This window comes from Mycteria americana, chromosome Z (genome assembly GCF_035582795.1).
Source record: "Mycteria americana isolate JAX WOST 10 ecotype Jacksonville Zoo and Gardens chromosome Z, USCA_MyAme_1.0, whole genome shotgun sequence".
In the NCBI taxonomy this organism is placed as follows: Eukaryota; Metazoa; Chordata; class Aves; order Ciconiiformes; family Ciconiidae; genus Mycteria; species Mycteria americana.
The window spans coordinates 22,342,116-22,357,551 of record NC_134396.1 but is presented as its reverse complement, the minus strand read 5'-3'; the positions used below and the strand labels follow the sequence as shown (position 1 = coordinate 22,357,551).

The following is a 15,436-nucleotide window of genomic DNA, read 5'->3' as shown; positions in this document are numbered from 1 at the left end:
GTCTAAAGCAAGTTTTATGCAATCTACCCAGCTCTGGAATGACTAGCAAATAACTCATCAGATATTGTTGGCCCTGGATGGCTTTCTGAGATTGGGTAAAAGTTTTTCTTAAAAAATCCCAAAACATCCAGGTCCTCCCATGTATTATCATTCTAGATGCTCCCTGTCTCATGGCTTCATGAATTTGAACTCCTCAGCTGGCAAAGACCAATGGATACCATTGCCAGCTCCTTCAGAATTGCTCTGTGTCCTGGTTTCGGCTGGGATAGAGTTAATTTTCTTCCTAGTAGCTGGTATAGTGCTGTGTTTTGGATTTTAGTATGAGAATAATATTGATAACACAGGGATGTTTTGGTTGTTGCTAAGCAGTGCTTACACTGGTCAAGGACTTTTTTCAGCTCCCCGTGCTCTGCCAGGTGCACAAGAAGCTGGGAGGGGGCACAGCCAGGACAGCTGACCCACACTGGCCACAGGGCTATTCCATACCATAGGATGTCATGCCCAGTATATAAATTGGGGGAGTTGGCGGGGGGGTAGCGATTGCTGCTGGGGGATTGGCTGGGCATCAGTCAGTGGGTGGTGAGTGGTTGTATCTTTTTTTTTTTTTTTAATTTTTTTTTCTTTTTCCCTCCCTTGGGTTTTGTTCCTCTCTCTCTCTTGTTGTTTTCCTTCTCATTACAATTCATTATTATTATTACTATTATTTTGTTCCAATTATTAAACTGTTCTTATCTCAACCCACGAGTTTTCTTACTTTTGCTCGTCCGATTCTCTCCCCCATCCCACCGGCGGGGGGGAAGTGAGCGAGCGGCTGCGTGGGGTTTGGCTGCCGGTTGGGGCTAAACCACGACACTCTGCCCCTTTCTTAGGAGCAGATGGCCTGTATTTACTTCTCACTCAGCCTAAGCAGTCACTGATCTCCCTGTGGAAGCAAGGAACTGCCAAGCAGGGCTGGAAATGGTGGTAGTTTCTACACCATCAATGCATTTCATTCGGCCATTTAAAATCTAGAAGACTTTAACAAGCAGAAAGATATTTGCAATGTTGATGTGCGCTAAGAATGGCTTGGCAGAAGTTAGCTGACTTTCTCTTACATGCAGGCACTGCCACCTGGGATAAGCTGAACACAGGATTTCTGGCCTTCCTTTTGGTCCAAACATCAGTTGCAATATTCACTATATCTTCTTTTCATTCACTATGTCTTCTTTTCATAGACTTCATTAGCAGTAAGATGCACAGCTGATGGCACAGCAGATGGCCTTCATTTTCCCTGCACTCCAAGTTGAAGTCTTTGCATGTACCTCAGTTTTTTGCTTCATGGCTTTAATCTCCCAAACACTATAGTATATTTGCTTAACACAAGAATGCATTTCCTCAATATAAAACAACAGCAAGGACAGAACAGTCCGAAACAACTGTAGGTAGCGATTAATCAGCTCAGCTGCATAATAAAACATCAGCCATAGGACTGAGTTAGTCTTTTTTTTTTTTTCTTTGAAGATTTAGGCCACATTTTGAAAACTCTTGAGCAAACCAGTGGCATGACAGTTTGAAGATAAAACACTTCCATTTAAGCACACTCAAGTATGCTACTGCAGAATGCACCATACAAGCATTTTGGAGACCTGCCTTCTGGACTCACCTGTGAACTCCAAACACATACCAGAAAGCACAGTGTTTTAGAAAAGCTTGCAACTGCTTTTGCTGAAAACCTTCACTCTGTCAGAATACTTGTCTCTTCTAACAAGTGGCTCTGTGGAGATAAACATCTCTGCTTCATCTTTGACAGCAATGGAAATTGGGCTTTATGACTGCAGGTTGAAAGACTGAGCCCTATATTTTATCCTACTCTCGTGGTCTTTTCTGAAATAACATGTCAGATGAACATTCATAATTGTAATGTATTTCATACATTTTCTGGTATAATCAGTACACAAGAGAGTCTTCGGATATACAGTCACTAGGGAGTAGTGCCTACCCTGTTTTGACTCAGATGCAGTATGATCTTTACCCTTTGCTGTAAATTGGCTCAGAGCACATCTTTATGTGTCAGTTTTGCCTACTCACTTTCAGATGTTACCAGCTTCCAGTGCTATGGAGCTGCTTTGGAGTACATGTGATTTTCATTTTACACATTTTTCGGTTCCTTCGTATGCCCAAATGAAAAATCCAGCATACAGGGACATCACATGGATTTATGATACTCGCTGGTGGGACTTTGTGTTCAGAACCTAATGAATGGATAATCCTCATCCACATGTGGCATTTCCCAGCTGTGGGAGTTATGTTATTGTTCCTTGTTTATTTTGCAGCTTCTGCACGAGCATGCTGAGCTGGTTGCTTTGTAGAAAGCCTTTACAAGTCACTCTGGGGTAGGCTGTTTTGCAGCACAAGAATCCAATCCTGAGCACAACAAGTAGTGCCAGTACTCAGCTGCTGCCGTGTGTAAAGGGAAGCACGGACCTCAGCACTTGTGTTGGAGGAGTCACTGGTTATGTCCTAGACAGAACGGGTATCAAGTGTGACAGAAAAGGAAAGAGCTTACAAAGGTACATAAGATTAACTGCGTGGGAGAGGATGACAGGGAAAGCACTTGAGAACAGACTTTTTTTAGCCTGGTCTCCCAAAACATTTTGCATCTACTTTACTTCTCTCCACTTTTGAAACTATTTCAGCTACATTTGCAGACAGCAGCAGTCTCAAAGATAGCAAATTCAACAAGTATCACAGATATAGCCAGTTGGATAGAGAAGATACACTGTACAGATGCCTCCATGCCAGGAGAAAAAGTGGTAGGAGGAGCCCTACTTTTATAAGTTGAGCTACAGAGAATCCAACTCAAAGACAAGCAAAAATCAACCCATATCCACCAAGTGCATGATTTGGTGCTGTGGGAAGGGAAGTGTGAGCTGTTGTGCAATGAGCAGTAACAAGTGGGGGAGTGCAAAGATAGGCTCTCTTTTATTACTGCCCCTCCCCATCCTGCTCCCACAAACAAGACAACTCTGAGCACGCTGCATGGGAGTAACACCAGAAGCTGTATCAAGACATTGCTGCAGAGACCCTGTTGTTAACATGTGTATGCTTTCCTTTCTGTAAGCCTGGACTTATTACTGGTTGCCATAAATTACAGAAGATCATGCACTCAGCATAACCTTCTGCTCATATCCTCCTCTGTTAGACGCAAACCCCTTTACGGTTAGCTACACCATCATTGCTTTGAGGTTAAATTATTACAAATAATGCTCATGGCCTCATGGGTTTACTCTCAGTTGTTCTTAGTTCAAAATCCCTGAGTTGCTCTCCTCTAATTCTGAGCAAGGCATTTAATGGACATAAGAAAAGAGTTTTATCCCAAAAACTTCTTTCGTCTCACTTCTTTGCATTGCAGAGCCTCTGCCTAAAGCCTCCCTACTCAACAGAGCATGCCCTCTTACTGCTACATCTGCAAACTGTTAGCCCAGAATTGCTACTCGCACATGACACAGCAGCTTCATAAGCAGGCAGTTTTGCATTGGGGAATACTCTACTGTCTGAAAAAGCTGAAGCTTTTTGACTGAAAAAGCTCTGTCAGGGTGCTCCAAAACTGGCTGCCACCCATCCACGAGCATGAGGACGGCTGGCTGTGGCCCTGTGGCCAGGTGGGTGCTCAGGCCGTGGTTGTGCTCTCCCTGCCCAGCTGGGGCAGGCGTCGTGGGAAGCGTGCAGGGGCTGGGCTCTGTACACGGCCCTGCTGCCATTCCCCACCTTCTCAAAGGCCAGCAAGGAGAAGGTAGAAGTCAGGTGGGGCTGACCCACCAGCCACTAGGAAAGTCCTCCTTGTCTTGTTTTGGCTGTTTTTGGTCTTGTTATTCTGTGTACCTTTCTGCCATACCAAGATAGTTTCCCAACGTGACCAGCCTACCAGATCCCTCCAGGCACATCCTAGAGGCAGATTAATAACAAAGCAATTTCAGTATGAAGCCCTTTGTTCCTGAACTTGAATCCTAGACCAGTTTGCCAGAGTCAGAATGGAAATCATTTTAAACTATGATAACGAGACTCCTGTTTTCTCAGTCCATTTATGAAAGACTAATATATAGGAAGGCATGGTGAGTAATAAGGTGGACATTATGTTTGAAGCTGAGGGAACTCAGCCCTTCCTAACATAAAGCTTTTTAGTCATGTTCTATGCAACTTCATCTTCAACCTGAGCTGAAGTTTTAGCATCACCTTAATCTCAGGTTTGCATAAGTTTGCAGTATGGTTGTTGTTACGCTTTCAGAATTTCACAACTATTCTTTTTTTCTTTTCTTTTCAGACCTTGCAGTCCTAAAGTCATAGGGAGTCATTTCTTTTTGCCCTTACTCCATCATGAATGTAGTATGCAATGATTTAACAGAAGAGAGTTTATTTAATCCTAGTGCAGACGACAGTAGTATTGCAAAATGTTAAGTCCTGCATGACACGTCCTGAGTCAGGGTGGCCCTGGTGGACGCTGAGTTGACCAGAAGGCAGCAGTGTGCTCTTCGGCTAGTACATCCAACAGCATCCTGGTCTGCGTTTGGCAGAGTGTTGCCAGCACGTGGAAGGAAGTAATCCCTCCTCTCTACTCAGCCCCAGTGAGACACATCTGGAGTACTATGTCCAGTGCTGGGCTCCCCTGTACAAAAGAACATACTGCAGTGAGTCCAGCAAAGGCACCTTGAAGATGATTTAAGGGACTAGAGCACCTTTCATATCAGGAAAGGCTGAGAGAGCTGGGGCTGTCCAGCCTGGAGAAGAGAAAGCTCAGGGGGGACCGTATCACTGTGTATAGATAGTGGGAGCAAAGACAGTCGGAGCAAAGAAGACAGACCTTGTAGTGGCATCCAGGACAGGACAAGAGGCAACGGGCACACACTGGAATACAGGAAACTCCATCTAAACAGAAAAACTTTTTTTCCTGTGCTGGTGGTCAAACACTGGAGCAGGTCACCCAGAGAGGCTGTGAAGTCTCCATCCTTAGAGATACTCAAAACCTGAACACAGCCCTGAGCAACCTGCTGCGGCTGACCTGCTATGGACAGGGGTGGGACTGGGCGCTCTCTAGAGCTGCCATCCAGCCTCAGTGCCACCACACTTCTACCCTATGGTTCTATCACATAGCACTAAGTTCCATTTAATAAACGTGTTTGAGGATATAATAGAGGAAGTAGTATTGCTCTACAAGGTAAGGACAGCTCAGATGGTGACAAGTGTAAACAAAGTTTCTAAATTAAATTGAAGATTAAATAAAATGTGATTTTCCATGAGTTAAAGTGCAAGGCTCCTGTACATTTTTCACCTCCAAGTCTCTTACTAAGATCTTCTGATGATTTTTTTTCAGCTCTCCATTCATGCTTACACTGCTGCAAGTCTAAAATTGCCTGAAAGGAGTTGGGTTTACCTATACATATTTCACACTGAGGTTTTGTTTTCCTATCTGTATACATAGCTCTGGTCTTTCTAAATCTATGATCCAACAATTCTATGACTACTTACAGCGTCTTTCCACAGAGGACCAACTCCCAGTGTGCTTTTCATGACCCAGAGGCAAGCCATCTCTGAAGGCGGACAGTTCACCGATGTTTTCTGTCTCACTTAGAAAAGTGGAGTCTGGCCATGGCCAAATCATGTAGGAGGTTCTTTCTGTAGTAATAAAACGGGTAGATTAAAACCAGGCAGGGTGTAATAGATGCCACTATTAGCTCTTGATACACAAATATAGAAACTGTATATCACACATGGTACTAGTCCAACCTACCTTTTTCCTGCCCAACTGGATTGCCAAGGAATTAGTAAAAAATCTAGTCATTGTTTTAAGCCCAGATTTGGCCAGATACAGTGAGGTATAGATGCAGAGGCTGTCAGCCCTACAGTGTGACTGTGAAATCTGGCATTCCTAAAACCTTTGTGACTCTTCTAAATTTACTTCTAGACTCCATCTTGCAAGGATAAGTACATATCTGAGTAAGCTGCAGTTGGTGTACACATCGGTAGGCTTGCCTATGCTGTTTTTTGCTTTTCCTTGGGTGGATTTCAGCTATAATTATTTTTTACAAAAATTGGGAAAAGGGCCACTGCCCTTTTTGGAGGTAATTTTTCATTCTTCCGATTCTTCCAACATAATATCTCAACACAACCGAATATGAAGAACCACTCCTTTCTTTTCTTTTGGTCACTGTGGAAGCTCTTACTTGTCGGCAAAAAACAGACACAGCAGTGTGCGCTGTGGTAACACTCAGGTTAGACAGTGAGTTTTCATTCCAGAGACCCAAATGCCCTCACATCCACGCAAAGTTTGGAGTGCTGAGTTCAGGGTGAGGGGTAGACTCCTACCCTCAGTTTGTGACCATGGAGCAGCACCAGCATCAGCCCCCCTACTGCAGGCCATGGGTCACAACAACAGCAGGGCTCACTGGCTTTGGGCTACCAACTCCAAATGACAACAGAAGGGATGGCTGCAGCCTATGAACCTGATTTCTGACCTGTTTCTGGACAGAAAAATCATTGTAGCTCGTTCACAGAGAGCTGGTGCTGGGGAAAGGAAGAGAGGGAACTGGCAACGTTCAACGATTTTATTTTTTCCCCCAGTTTGCATGTTTTGATTATTTATGAAGAGGGATGCTTCCTCCCATAAAACACCAACTGGTTCCTGTCTCCCCAGTCACACTGACGTTCCTGCCACCCGTTTCCACCTGCCCACACATGCTTCCCCAGCAGCCCTTCTTGCATAACTCACAGTTTGTCTTGGTTTCAATGCAAGCAAACAGAAAATGGCTGATAACTAGTATATGAGTGAAAAGAGGCATTATGTGTACTTTATGCTGCTCAGCTGGCAGAAATTCAGAGAAGGAACTTAGTGATATAGTGAGAATCTCATCCATCACAAGCAATGACTCCTGGTGCCAGCGTTCACATCAAGGTGAGCTGAATGGAAAGTGTTGGATACAAGGACTGAAAGGCTTGATCATGCAAACAAGCTGCCAAATCAAAATGAGAACATACCTCCCTGGTCTACACTTAAAATAAAGAAACGGAGACAGCATCAAATTCTCTAATTCCAGAACAATAGCAACTGGGAGCTGGTTCAGCCTTCAGAGCCATTAACTCTACAGGGACTTGCTTTTATGATGCCAAGGAGATGAGGAGCTCAGACTGCAAAACTCAGAGAGGTCTCTGTCATAGCAGAAGGACAAGCTAAGTCTTGTTCTCAGGCCAGAATGCAAATGCATTCAGCTGATGATCGTGTCTGATTATCCAGCCATCTCACCAAACTCTGTTCCTTGACCTACCGCAAGCCCAGCAGCTCGATATGCTGATTCAAAGATATCAAAGACAAACGACTGTTTTAAGGCAGCACCTGAGAGAAAGCCAGCAACCCACACCTATTGAGCAAGGATTCTCCTCTCACCCACCACAGCCCCCATCTCAATTCTCCATGCCACATGAGGAAGAAGCACTGTTACTGCAGCAGCTGTCAATAACCTATCCCTTCTCCAAGTGAACCCACCACGGCCCACTCCTTGCCACCAGGCCAGGCAGCAAGCCAGGCACTGTCTGGGAAACTATTAATTTCCAGTTCCTCTAGTTCTGTATACTTACACACCTCTGCACACCTACAAAAATTTTTGTCTTGGCGTGCATATGGAGGGCCTGCACTTCCAACAGGTAGTTGGTTGTCTCTGACAACGCCATCAACTAGGCTTAGTATTTTGCAGACCAAGTGAATAATTGTTCTTTGTACTCCTTTCCAGGACCATTTTGTGCTCCACAGCCAGCACAGGTTCTTGACCTCCTGTCCCAACCCTAAAGCTGAGCTTCCCAACAAGCATGTTCCACCATCGCATAAGAAAAACTGAGGTCAGAAGGGGATCAGAAGGGAAATGCAACCTGACGTCCGTGAACACAGCACAAAGGTGCATCTCATACTCAGAGAAAGCTAGTCGTACTATAAAGGAGATACAGGCATCCACACGCTCTACAAATGCCACAAAAATTGTATGTAAGAAGCAGGGAGCATAGGGGAGCATAGGGTATTTTAACAGCTGACTTACTGCCAGGGAGACACTGCCTAGCAGTAGGTGCTAGACAGTTTCAGAGCAATGACTTCTCTTCTCCGTGAGGTTGCACAGCCACACCAGCCCACATGGGCAAGTCACTACTTCTGCTCTAGAGAAGCATGTGGCTGAAAGAAGCAAGAATGCTACACATCCACTGCAAAGATGTGTGAGGAAAATCACACACCGTCTGTGTATACATTATCTTGCTCAAGCCACTAATCATGCTCTCCATGAAAAGTAGACTTTATACACGTTTTTAACAAAGGAAAGGACAAAACAATTTGGGTGCAACAAGCTTTCAAGGTGCATGAGAGGTGAGGTCCAGGGCCTATGAAATGGAAGGAAACTAAGTACAGGGAGAAATACCTAATGGAACTGAAACAAGACATGAGCAAGTGACAGCAAGACAGGGTGGCCAAATGCTGAGTCCAGTGAGACTAATTTGTTAAGCGAAGCAGTTTGTCCAAGTTTCACCTCAAGGGTCAAATTTTTTAAATAGTAATAGAAATGTCACTCCTGTTCTGATGATTGGGATTTGAACAAAACTACCTGGTACATGCATATATTATGTATATAAGTGTGTGTGTGCATGCGTGTATGTATATAAATATGTATATATTAGTGTTTGGTACATCTTCAGAGTTTGAATTTGTTCAGTTCAACTGGTTCTTTAAAAGGTCAAGACGTGCCAGTCTGTGGAAGGGTTTTAGTTTTCTCGTCTTTTTTTAAGAGAAAAATAAAGACAAGTGACTTCCTGGAAAAATATTTCAGATGTGAAATTGAACAATGTTAGATGCACACATTGTCAGGCAAAAAAATATTTATCCGGGACTAATTCCAGTATCCAATATTGGTTCACTACACAGATTGCTGAACTCTCTTTCATCTGTCATCCTAGTTTATGCCAGCATCTCAAAAAACAAATCATATTTTTAATAACAAAAGAAACCCTGCTTAAATTAAAACCCCTTGTTAACATTTAATGTTCAACTAAGCCAAAGAAGGAATCTATGGTGAAAGCAAACAAATACAAAATTGAAGAATTTCACTCCATTTACTCTGGGTAAAAGCTGCTTATATTGGTCTGACTGCTAAACTGATTAACAAGCAGATTCAGCTCTCAAGTAAGTTAAAACTCCCCCTAATGGCAACTGGATAAAGGACAGCGTTTGAAAAAATGAAAAGCATCTCACTGCATTTGAAACTTATTTTCAGCTAGGCAAAAATCTAGTTAGTATGAATGTTTTTAAAAAGTGAAACTTTAGCTAGTGCCCAAGATTCTTTTAAATTACAACAAATTTGTTTACATTCCTGACATAAAATTTTGATGTGCTATGTAAGATGTGTTATGTAAAAACTTACATGTTATGTAAAATATGTTTTCTCCAATGTGTTTGTTGCTTTAACAAAGTGGCTTAGAAAAGCACCCACAACAGATGACTCCCCCAACCATGAAAAGGGTCCTGCTATTCAGCAACACCACTCCCAACAGAAACACAGATCCTGCTGTTCAGAAACACAACTCCCAAGAGTAATAAGTGTAATAAAGTCAGAAAATATTACACTCTGCTCAAAAATACCAAAAAGAAATTGTCCTTAGAAAATAATAAAAGTTAAGAAAAAACCACAGCCCCTTTCAACTGGCTGAGCACCGTCTGCAGGATAAGAATGTTAAGGAAGGAAGGTAACCACGGGATTACTGGTTAGCATGAGACGTGCTAGCAGTAACATATAGGGGAAAACTTAGAAAATTATGAATTTAGAAAGCTTCAAGTTGTCATAATAAGAGCTGGTAATGCTTTTTTCTACAACCTTGAGGGCATTTGCTTGAGGGCATGCTTGAGGGCATGCTTGAGGGCATGATTCTGTGATTCTGTGATTCTGTGATTCTGTGATTTCGGGTTCCCAGGTAAATTCCACTGGTTAATCTCCTTTATTTCTTCTATCCCTGCAAAAGGGTGTAGAATTACAAAACTGAGAGATCATGACTTGATTTCTCACTAGCAGTGATGATTCTGTGCATCATTTTTACAGCCTAAAGGTCATTTCAATTACCACAACACAAGAATCTCAGGCTCTTGATGGTCAAAGGTGAAATGTTTTCAGAAGGGAAATATTCTAGGGGGTGGAAAGCCAGAGTAAAGTCAGCTGAACATTAAAAAAAAAAAGCAGACCTTTTATTCAAAAATTGAATTAAAAAAAATGCTGACTTTTTATCCAAAAGCTCACTACAGCCATTCTCCTCAAATCCAACCTAGTAATTCTTCTGCTTTAGGAACAGCTTTTACAGAGAGGTGTGGAATAAACCAGCCTTTTACGCTAGCATGCACTCCCCCTTCAGAATAAGAAAGGCATTTGGAATCTGATCCAAACCTCACTTAAATTAATAAAAAAAGTCTTGCAAATTCACACTAGCCTACCTGCACCATTGTTACCTCTTCTCGTAGTTACTGGAGGTTCAAAGCAGAAATGAGCACCTACCCCACCAAGATAACTAGTAAGTACATTGATAATAGCAGATAAAAGAATAAGTATACTTTGAAAGTAGGGCATACTTGCCTGTGAGAGACTAGAGACAAAACAGAGATCAGGAATACATCTCATTTTATTGAATGGTTTGAAGTGCTGCTTAAAATAACAACATTCTACGGTCTGTACGTGCAGTTTCGATTTTAACAAATTAAACACATTTATTTTTTCAGAAGAGAAAACGTGCATATTTATGTACTTCATTTTGAGACAGAAGAAAGAATTACCACTTACAGCAGAAATTCCTCTTCACAAATCTTTTAAGAGACAAGGCAGGCAGTAGCAATTCTGCAGAAGGCAAAGCATACAAACTCTTTACACAGAAGGTATAGTATATTTATTGAGAGACATTAGCAACTGCAGAAGAAGGTCGTTTAAGGATGGATTCAACTGAAAATGACAATGGCTCAGTTGTTGAAAGTTGTTTTGTGGCCTGTTTGGCCCCAGAGAAGTCTTTTGCACATTTGTCTACTGCAAATTTGTATTTTTGGTTCTCTTTAATAGCACACTCCTGGAATTTCTTAGGAGCATCTTCAAAAGTCTCTTTCACAAATGATGTTCTCAACTCTGCTCCTGATCTGTCAGGAAATGTTTGCTGGAACAGCGACTGAAATGTATTTGAGCTGTATTTGAGCAGTGTAGGGGCCTTGGTATTGTCTTTGCTGATCTTGCTTAATACCTGCTCCTGAGGAGCCAGAGAATCCTTATCAGAAATCTGAGAGAAAGTCCTTTTTGGAGGACAGAAAGCTGACCTCTCACGAGCTTCCTGAGGAAGGTATGGTATCTCATTACATGACTGCTGAATGTCTTGCGTGTGGGTGAGAACAAGTGAATTTTCCAGTTTTGGAGACATGATGTCGTGCTCAGTGTTTGGCCAGTCCTGACTTTGTGAGCTCTTGGCATCCCAACCTGCCCCAGGTTTGAGAGCTTGGACAGTAGTAGCGTTTAACAGGCATTGCTGGTAGAGGAGAGCATCGCTAATGGGGCCACATTTTGGCCACACTAAGAACCTAGAAGGCAAGGGATACTGCCTGTAGGTAGTAGCTACACTGACATTTGAAGAAATTAGTTCCATGTTGCTGGATCCTGAATACTGCATGGTTAGATCAAGGCAGGTTGGTAAAAAATTGCAAAACTCCTTGTTTGGAGTATCAACTTGAGTAGCGTTGAAGGCTGTTTTATACGAGTTGTATTCAGCTCCATGCACCATGCGGTTAGGGAGAAAAAGGGCAGCTGCTTGTGTAGCTTCCATCATCTCTCTCTCTTTATACTCTCTCTCTAGCATAATGTTCTCCAACTCTTTATCAGCAAAAGCCCGTCTCTTTCTCATCCTGTCACTCACAGGGGGTGGCAAGGGTGAATTCCCTCCCAGGTAAGGGTCTGTTGGAATAGGACGGTAACCTAAAACAACGAAGCAGCATTAGGAATGAAGCCGCATAAGAAAAACATTAAAGCTGTGTTTGTAAAAGGGTTCCATTTGGAGCCAGTCCCGCCAGGCACCGAGCATTTGCTACAAACCCTGGACACCAACAGCTCCTACTGAATTCACCGTGCCACAGAGGCTTAGCTTCCTGTGCCGTCAGGCACATTCAGTACAAGTTCCTCAACGCAGATAAGCAAGCCCTGCTCCTATGACACGTGTAGTCTCCTTCAAAGCTAGCTGAGTGGTAACTTTAAAAAGTAATTTCAAAACAGCAGATTGAGGAAAAAAAAAAAAACAAACAAACAAAAAGGCAAAAACCCTGCTGTGTGTTATGACTGGTATTGCATCGTGCAGCTTAAGGAGATAACCATCCATTTTTAACAAATACGGAAAGTGTTCAAATATTTTATTCGGAAAGTGTTCAAATATTTTATTTCTTCTGAACTAAAAGAGAACTTCAATAAAACATAGAAATCCAGTCTCCAGTATATTCAATTACCAGGCTAACCGGATTCATTTAATATAACTGATAAGGTCCAATCCTGTTTGCTCTACCCAGACAAGTAATCCCATTGAATTAATGGAACTACTTACATGAGTAAGGAGAACAGGGTTTTACCTGTTTTCACTCCCATTCCTCTCACACAGGTTTCCCCATTGCCAAGGAAGATAACTATACCTACAGCTGACGCCTTTGCTATTCTCTAAAGATGAATCACTATGTACACATTGCTACAGATGGTAGAAAATTCCAAGGAGAACTAGGAAAAAAAGAAAAAGAAAGTTAAGATAAGTTAGAGGAAAGAATACAGAAGAGATTTTTTTAAAAGAGTGAACTGTAGATGAAAATTAGAGGTTTCTAACAGGATAAAATTTTCTTTGCCTGTGCAAGTGCAATTAAAAGAGCTTTCTATTTTGGAAAAAAAAAAAAGCTAGATTTGAGAACGGTAATGCTTTACAGGGCTACAGTTTGGAAAGTAATTAAAGCAGACATAGAAATAAATTTGGGCACAATCCAAAGAGGGAGTGGGGACAAAAATTAAACCCTCACACTAAAATATCCATTTTTAAAATGTCATTCTTCCACAGTTAATATTTTCGACATGAAAAAAAAAAAAAGAGCATCCTATTATGCATATCTTACTATTGATAAAGCAGCAAACGGTGCTGCTGTGTTAGGTGTTCAGATCAAAAGGGGGGGGGGGGGGGGGGAAATGAACTAATTTATTTACTCATTTGCTGATGAAAACACCCGCGAATAACTTACCCGGCACTGCAAAACGCTGCTGGGTAGTCATGTAAAAAGAATGTCAGCTTGTAACAGTAACTCTCCAATTTCAAATTACCGTTGCTAGCATTTCAGGCATTATTTTGGGCGGGGGGGCGGAGGGGACGGGACTGAAATTCTGCCACACCGATTCCAGCCACGAAGGGCAGGAGCCGCGGGCGGAGGCTCCGAGGGCACCGGCACCCGCGCCCATTCGGGCGCGGGTGCCGGTGCCCTCGGAGCCTCCGCCGCCCGGCGCTGGTAGCGGAGCGCGCTTTAATGTCGTTCTTCGTTTATTTCGGGAAATAACGCCGCATTTCACGCACGTGCGTGGGAGCAGCCGTGCCTCGGCCGGGAGCTATGGGTTTTCCCGGGGCAGAGCGGGGTTTCCCCGCTGGCGGCCGGTGCTGCGGGAGGCCCGTGGAAGGGCGGGGGATGCGCTTTACCTTCCAGGATGCTCTTGGCCAGGAGGCTGGGCGTCCGGACGTGCCTCTGGTAGACGGCTTTGCGCTCCAGGCTCGCCTGCTTTCCCGCCAGCCCCTTCTTGTCCTAGGAGAGCGAACGGGCAGCGCCGTCAGCCCGGGGGCCGCCCGCCCCGTCCCGTCCCGTCCCGCCCCGTCCCGTCCCGTCCCGTCCCGCCCCGTCCCGTCCCGACCCGTCCCGACCCGTCCCGACCCGACCCCGTTCACCTCGGTGGCCTGCTGCCGTCGGAGGGCCACCTGGGCGGCCATGACGCGCTGCCGCTCCACCACCAGCAGGCAGTTTGCGCACTGGCAGTCGCGCCAGCGGCAGAACCGCTTGTGTCCCTTCAGGCACGACACCACGCCGTGGTTGCGGCACCGGGCGCACTTGGGCGTGCGGCTCAGCTTCCGCGGCTCGCCCCGCCGCGGGGCCGCCGCCGCCTCCTCGCCTTCCTCCTCCTCCTCTTCCTCCTCGCGGCCGGCGCTGCTGCGCGGCGCGCCGGGGGCCTCGGCCGCCTCCCCCTCCACGCTCTCCACGTCGATCTCCCAGTCGGCGGCGGCGCGTCCTTCAGCCATGGCTCCTCGGCCGCGCAGCTGCAAGAGAGGCGTCAGGCCGCCCGCCCCCGCGGTGGGACGGCAGCCGGGGCACAGCCGGCTTCCGAAGTGCCCGCCGCCGCCCGGCCCGCCGGCAGCCCCGCCGAGACGCGCCCCCGTTGGGAAGTCGCGGCACAGCCCCCGTGGGATGTCACCTCCTCCGCCCTTACCGTCTGCTCGGGTCTCTTCCCCGTGCCCCGCGTAGGGCTCAGCTTAGCCTCGACGGACGCTTCCCCCCCGCCCGCCCCGCCTTGCCGGGGACCTGTGCTCGCCCGCCGCGGCCAGGAGCGCGTCTCCAGCGGCAGAAGATGCGGGAGGAACCGTCCCAGGGCGATGCCCAGTGCCGCAGGGGCTGCGGGGCTGTCAGGTCCTCACAGGGACCTGTTTATTTCACGATCCTGACAGCCCTTCCGCCCGCTGCCTTCGGACTTAGCGGACAGGTAGGGAACACCTGGGCTTCACACACCGCCGCCGTCCGCTCCAGCGACCAGGGGCTGTACGCGCTGCTGGAGCTCTCTGCACCGCGGAAGCCGTGTCTTCGGACCCCCGCCTACCTCCCGCCCGACGTCCCCATCCTTCCTCCGCACCTTGCACTTACCCAAGTTCAGCGCCCGGGGCCGGCAGGCGGTGCGGGCAGCAGGCAGACCCCCCGCTCCCCGCAGCTCGCAGAGCCGCCGCTGCCCAAGCCTAGCCGGAGGCAGGGGCCTCCCGATCCCGCACCGGGGAGCGCAAGGCTCCTCGACAGCCGGGACGCCGGGCCGTCGGGGGGATGCCGCGCCGCAGGGCGCAGGGCGCCGGGCCGGGCCGGGCCGTGCGTGCCTGCGGGTGCGCGCTCGCTGCACCAACGCCGGGGTTGGCACCCGCTTCGTCCCCGCCGCGCCCGCCCCGCGGCACAGTGCCCGCCGCGCCGGCCCCGCCGCGTTTTCACCGCCGGCCGCCGCCGCCGCCCGCGCCGCCCATTGGGCCCGCGCCGCGCGGCCGCCGCTCTGATTGGCCCGCGCCGCCGCCGCCCCGCCCCCCCGCGCTTGTGCCCGCCGCCAGCCGCTCGCTCGTGGGTGCGGGCGGGCGCGGGGGGCGCGGGGGGGGCGGGGGCGGCCCG

The 15,436-nt window shown here is 46.7% G+C and overlaps 1 protein-coding gene across 1 annotated transcript; it reads right to left on the bottom strand.

Moving 5' to 3' along the window:
• Positions 1-10,929: 10,929 nt before the first annotated feature.
• Positions 10,930-14,319, bottom strand: DMRT2 (doublesex and mab-3 related transcription factor 2). Its single transcript, XM_075488257.1, has 3 exons — positions 13,972-14,319; positions 13,729-13,831; positions 10,930-11,993 (listed from the first exon to the last, which is right to left on the bottom strand). The coding sequence occupies exons 1-3, from the start codon at positions 14,317-14,319 to the stop codon at positions 10,930-10,932; spliced, it is 1,515 nt and encodes a 504-aa protein (XP_075344372.1).
• Positions 14,320-15,436: the final 1,117 nt, after the last annotated feature.